This window comes from Xiphias gladius, chromosome 18, assembly GCF_016859285.1.
Source record: "Xiphias gladius isolate SHS-SW01 ecotype Sanya breed wild chromosome 18, ASM1685928v1, whole genome shotgun sequence".
In the NCBI taxonomy this organism is placed as follows: Eukaryota; Metazoa; Chordata; class Actinopteri; order Istiophoriformes; family Xiphiidae; genus Xiphias; species Xiphias gladius.
The window spans coordinates 25,870,938-25,877,535 of record NC_053417.1 but is presented as its reverse complement, the minus strand read 5'-3'; the positions used below and the strand labels follow the sequence as shown (position 1 = coordinate 25,877,535).

The following is a 6,598-nucleotide window of genomic DNA, read 5'->3' as shown; positions in this document are numbered from 1 at the left end:
CGTGGCCCCAGTGTGGGCTTATTTATGCGGCGGGCTCCGGCTCTCGTTCAAGCCAGGTGTGCCCCCCCCACCACCCTCCCCGGAACTGATGTCGCGAAGGGATGTCAGCTTTGAACTTGAGCTCAGGGCTTGTTCTTCGGTTCTGGTGTGAAAAAACTGAGATTCAAGCCTCGACCTCGAACCGGAGCGACCCACCGTCGCCGTAACGTGGACAAATTTAGAAAACGCGGAGCACCCGAGGTCGAGAGAGGCATTACCGACTCTTACTATTCCCGAACTTGGGCGTGAGGCGGTGCAAGATAAACCGTTTCTTCTGTCATTTAAATAAATAAAAGATTGGTATGCGATAAGCTTTGCCCCTTTTTACTCCCCTTCCCCTTCGCCGACGCGATGCCGCCACCTAATGTCCGGATGAGGTAGACTCCTGCATTTAAACTTTTGAGTAGAAGCAGAGCTTTATCGGCAAAATAGACTTCAGGTGTCAAAGGTGAAAGTATTCGTGGTGCAGCCAGACTGCCCCCCCCCGTCAACCTTAGATTGTTATGTCCAGTGCTGTTGGATTTTTTTTTCAGTGCTGATGCGTAAATGTGAAACGAGCGTTTTAATGTGAAGGTGATTTTAGCGACCTCACACACTGCTGGGCCCTTTTTTCCTCCCGTTACAAGGCTTCGAGTTTTATAAACTGATTGCGTGTTCAGAGTGTGTGTGTGCCCCCCCCCCAGAGGTGGAGAGAGGCAGTGGTACAGAGTGGCAGCGAGAGTCAATGAAAAACCCAGAATGTTTCAACCCAACACAAAAATCCTTGAAGACTCTTTCTAACGATCTGGATGAAAAAAAAAAAAAAAAAAATCACGTCTGTTGCACGAGATCTAACCTGTCAAGGGAGGTTCCCTGCCGACAACCCGCAGATAATAAATTTAAAGTTGAGTCGAAGTGGAAGTGAGAGGCAGCGATGAAGCAGCGATACGCACAAAAGACAGATTTCAGTTTGAATCCACTTTAAGGAGAGAAATCAATTATAAACAGCTATGCACAGCAACTGCAGTAATTACAGGCACAGTAATGTCCAAAAGTATTCAAAAACTGCCCATGGAACCTCAAGGAGTAGAAGAAAAGGCAATTGACACGCCATAATTAATACGTGGGTGCCGGCGGAGCCATGGAGGGGCGATGGGGAGGAACCCAACACGATTCTCGGAGTCTGCACAGTCATTCGGAGGATAATCAGTGGACCGAGGGAGGGGGGGGGTCACATTTGAGCTCAGACAGAAAAAATTCCATTCAACCTTCGGGACGTGACAGAAGCAGAGAGCAAATCCGTTAAGTGGCGCTGCAGGACTCCCCGGAGCACGCGACATCAACAAAGCCATCACAGCGTCCAATCAGAGGCGGGAAAACGCCACTGCGTTGTTGGATCATGAGGACGCCGCGCTTGTGCTCTTCAGATATATATATGTATTTCTTTTCAATTCACATATTTCACATCTTAATTACAATGTATTCCAAGATATGACGGTTACAATATAGACCATTGTTATGCCTGAATGGTTTTAACTAGGTTTATGTGCAGTTTTTGTAAATTTAACTCATGTTCAGTATCGTGTGACCACGGTATGATGCATTTTACCCAGAGATAATTCATTTCTCGATTATAAAAAAACAAACAAACAGGTATTTCTGAGCCTCTCCTCATCCTCTTTTCCTTCCCTGCGGATTCTTCACGTCGAATCAAAAGTACACTGCTACACGGAAAGGCTGCATTTCTGGGAAGAAAAAACAAAAACCTTTTCTCTATCACAGCTTCTTTATAGAGATTTCCCTCTCCACTCCTCTATCTGTACTCGGACCCCATGTTTTTCTCAGACACTTTCTTTGTCAGGTTACCTCCCTCTCCTCCTCACACCTTCAGTCTCTTTTGTAACCTCACTCTTCTTCCCTTCCTGTCCAAACCCCAGTCTTTCCCGCCCGCTCCTGTCCAGCGGTCTCAGTCCTCCACGTCTCTGGCGTCAGACGACCCCATGGGGAAGAGCATATCGCTCTCTAAGGAGAGGTTGCTGCCCAGGCCGGCCATGCGGCTCCGCAGCAGAAAGTGTGTCCTCCTCTGCAGCAGCCTCTGCTGCTCCTGCTTCAGCTCCACGTAGGACCGCGAGAAGGTGTGGAAGATGGAGGTGACGGGGAAGGCCATGAGGAGGATCCCGCTGAGGATGCTGCTGAGGGCCACCACCTGCCCCGGGATGCTCCTTGGCACCATGTCCCCATAGCCCACTGTTGTCATGGTGATCACAGCCCACCAGTAGGTAGCAGGGATGCTGGTGAACTCCTGCGTGGTGACCATTTCATTCTCAATCAGGTACAGCAAGGGGGAATACAGTGCGATGGCCACGCACAGGAAGAGAAGGAGTAGTCCGAACTCCCGTGTGCAGCGGCGCGCCGTCAGGCCCAGAGTCTGCAGGCCCAGCGAATGGCGAGCGAGTCGCATCACATAGAGGATGCGCAGGGCTCTCAGGACACGCAGCACCAAGCCCACCTTGTCCAAGTAGCTGCTGCCGGAGCCCAAGCGCTTCTCCCCCTTGGAGGTGCTGTCTACCAGCAGGGTGATGTAGTATGGCAAGATGGCCACCACGTCTATCAGGTTCAGGGGCTGTCTGAGGAAGGTCAGCTTGCTGCGGTCTTGAATGAAGCGCAGGGTGAACTCCAGGGAGAACCAGGCCACACACACCGTCTCCACGATGAAGATGTTGTGACACATCTGGGAGCACGTACCCTGTCAAAGAAAAAAAAAACAAAAAACAACAGTGTGAATGTGAGAACATGTGTGAACGGCCGCTATAATCACTAGAGGGAGCCACTTCAATGTGAAATCCAGGAGCTGAGCACTTTGGGATGCTGCAGAATTAAACGATTCAACTTGCAAAAATATTTCTACCAGGGACAAAATGAGGACGGGAAAAATATTCGCCTAAAGATCATGCCTGCACCCAAACTGTGCTCTTCATTTATGGGAACAAACGTAAAAGTGAGTGACGTATTAGGAATCTCAATTGTGATACCTGGGTTTGACGTGTGATTGCCATAAACACATCAACTGTTAACTCAAAACCTACAAAAATTCCCATGCTGTTCTTCATTGCGCGTGTTTTAAGATTTTTTTCGAAGAGGGTGTTTTTATCCATGGCCCATAACGATGCTGATTCAGTTTTTTGTTGAGAAAGTTCAAAGTATTTCAAAGCACACTGTACATGGCACAGAGCCTTTGAATGCCACCACATCAGGGGAAAAATATCGTCATGGAACGCGCTCCCGCAGAGGAGGAGACGGCTCGAGGAGACATGTTCAAACACCTGAAAACTCCAGAGACACGAACACGTACGCGCTTGTAATGCAACACTTTGTTGCGTGGCTGCAAGAAATCGGAGGTGGAGGAGCTGTTAGAATGAGGGGATTGGCACTTTTAATTAAACAGCCTAATTCAGACAGACTGAGAACAGCCACATTTAATCGCTTGAAGCACTGGAGCTCCAAGAGGCCACGTGACTAAATGAGACATACAGAGTCAGACCAATAGGCCTACTGCACTGAAACTTTAGGAGCAGCAGCGGGAGATGTGGTTAGCAGTTACTTTCAAAAAAAAAAAACGTGATTTCATCAGTATATAGAAGCTCAAGTGAAAGTAGGAAATGTGAAAACCACTACAGCAATGTTTCTAAAATCTCCTCATATACGGAAGCTAAAGTGGCTGCAGTTACTCTCCATTTCCCTCCAAAGGAGAATCTGTGGCAAATGCATCTGAAGGAAGTGAATAAATTCATTAGAAACCTGTTGTTCATTTTACTCTGCATGAAAAATGATGTGTGTGGCTCAAATATTCCATTTCCTTTGATTCGACTTAAGAGGCCAGGCTGCTAGTTAGGGTTGTGACTGAAGTCAGACATAATAATGAAAGAATTTCATAAAAGGCAAACAGAGACTTCAAATATTTTTTCTGATTTTTTTCTAAAATGGATGGCAAATCAACTGGTTCGTACTGCGGCTCCCCCAGCAGACTCGTCTGACGGATGCGACATGCCATTATTAGGGTTTTCTAATGACTGCTTTGCAAAATAACACGTCAATTTACCTCAGTTTTGCTTCTGAATGTAGCTCAACTCAGATCTGCTGAAAAACGCAGACAAAACCCAGTCTGGCCACCACCAGTCTTTCATCACTGACATGAACACATTTCTGTACTTCGTTGCATCTTGGCAACATGTTCTTGTATGCGGTGACTTCTGTCACCTCTGTCAGATATGTTAAATGTCATTATACTCACCGCCTCCTCCTCCGCCCTCATGGCAGGCATGGTGCTGATGGATAGGTTGATGGCGGTGATGGTGACAAACAACACTGACAAGCAAGCAAAGATCTTCCCTGGGAGGCCCGAGTGAGGCCTCTCCACCATGTCTCTTAGCTTGCCCATGCACCAACTGACTCTGGACTCCGCTGCATGCTCCCTGTGGCCACTGTCTGAATCCAGAAGATCCTCCAGGAGTTCCTCCTCCTCCTCCTCTGCTCTCTCCATCACCTCAAACTCCTCCACGCGCTGCAGCAGGCGCCGGCGACAGCACCACTCCAGGCTCTCCTCAGGGACACCCCAGTAGAGCAGCTCCTCCCTGAAGGAGAGGGCGCACATCTCCCTGAGGGACCGCAGCTTACCCGCCCGCAGGAAGGTCAGGATGGTCCGGAAGGCACAGGGGCTGCGGTCAAAGAAGAACTCATTGTGTGTAACGTCATAGTCGTCGCAGATACGCATGATCTCATCAAAGCTGCTGCAGAGGTGCAGCTGGCCCAGGCGAGACAGCGGGAAGTCCTCTAAGGTGGTCCAAGGCAGCTGGTAACGCAGGCCACCCACATTGATGATGGCGTGGAGTCTACGGGCGCTGGACAGCGGGGTGTCATCGTGGATGGCGCTGAGCTCGGGAGCGCGCTGCGCCCTCTTGTAGAAAGCTCCCTTTCGAGCCTCCTTCTCTTGTATGGGAGGTGGGTTGAGGGAGGTATCAGAGGCACAGCTCAGGGCACTGTAGTCATAGTCGGAGCCATCACCCGCCAACAGGGTCATCTTTACTGGCCCGCTCACATCCCTGTGCTCAATCTCGCGCCAGCACACTGTCACCTTCAGATGGAAAGTACAGAATGAACAGGTTAGTCTTACACATCTGAAATAAAACGTTTTATTGTTTAAAAGAAATGGCTTTTATTGCAAAGTGGAATAACTTTGTTTTTATATCGTATTTTCCTAAGTTAACTCGTTAAAAGGAAGCGAATAGCTTTGATTTATTGAAGAGCATCCATTCATAGGCTAATGTAAGACTCCCTAAACTCATAATAACTGCATGAGGTATGTTGAAGCAATGTTGACACTGTTTCTTTAACGTTATGCCACTTTGCTTTACCACTAAAAACTTAGAGTGGTTATCCGTTTACCAGAGAGGGAGTAACAGCACAATGCAGAATTTTTACAGCAGGAGGCACTTAGATTGCTTACGTTTTAATTCTAATGGCCCCTTGTCATTATGAGAGGGCCTAGCCCTATGTAAACAATTTCTGCCTGCATAATAACACACCCACTCGAAGCGTAATAAAAGCATGAAACCTGCTTGAAATATTCCCCCGCAAACACAATTTCTGATATTGTCGAGCTACAGCAAGGAAACTCCTATAATCTACATATTAATATGAGTACTAAAGCAACGTGAAAACTTAAAACGGTTATTGGATACCATCAAAGTTTTCATGTAAAATGTAACATTGGCTCACGCCTTCCTAAGCCTTAAAAAGAAGGTGGTTAGGGACTTGTATGTGACCAATGGGTGACCTGTGAACTGCAAATAACTTATGACCCATGCACGCTGAAAGAGCGTGTGTGCAGTGTTGTGAATGATGATGGCCGACTGCGTGGATGACTGGCATGAGAGTCCAATCCAACTGCAGTGATCAAACCCGCTGGTTGTCTGCCACTGGATAACCAGCGAACAGGTTATGGATGGGCTGCGAATTAGTTTGTCAGTCCTCCACAAACGGAATGTAAATCCAACCCCCTGAACGTTAGCAACCCGCTACATAATAATACAACTCTTGAAGCAATGTTACGGATGATGACCTCGCCGCATTTGGCATTAGGTCAAATGGAAATCATGGCTTGTGTTGAACGGGCAGACAAACACGACATGACAGTCACGCTCGGGAGTTCAGGAGGAGTCGGGAGTCAAGACGCCAATAGGCTTCTCCAGCTTTGTATGGTAAAGGCAGGACATAAGACAAAGACAAATTGTCTTAATTTCTTTTCCCTTGTACTATTAAAATAAGAATTTAATTTCAGTTTTTTTTATCAGGCTTTGCATTTCCCTATTTACTATATATCCAATAGCACTGGTTAACATTAATCCAAGCTAAATGACAGTCGGACACACAAAATAATAAATAACAGTTTTACATGACTTGAATTCTTTTGAATTAAAATGTCTTTGACATGGAAGTTGGCCTTTCTTGCATGTTTGAGCTATTGGCTTACCTGATGACTGGGGGTCAATGGGTCAGAGCTGGATCAACACTTTGATAAAGA

The 6,598-nt window shown here is 47.2% G+C and overlaps 1 protein-coding gene across 1 annotated transcript; it reads right to left on the bottom strand.

Annotated features, from left to right (window-relative positions):
• Positions 1-1,984: 1,984 nt before the first annotated feature.
• Positions 1,985-5,095, bottom strand: kcng1 (potassium voltage-gated channel, subfamily G, member 1). Its single transcript, XM_040152410.1, has 2 exons — positions 4,310-5,095; positions 1,985-2,764 (listed from the first exon to the last, which is right to left on the bottom strand). Exons 1-2 carry the CDS (start codon positions 5,093-5,095, stop codon positions 1,985-1,987), a joined length of 1,566 nt encoding a protein of 521 aa, XP_040008344.1.
• Between the last annotated feature and the right edge of the window lie 1,503 nt (positions 5,096-6,598).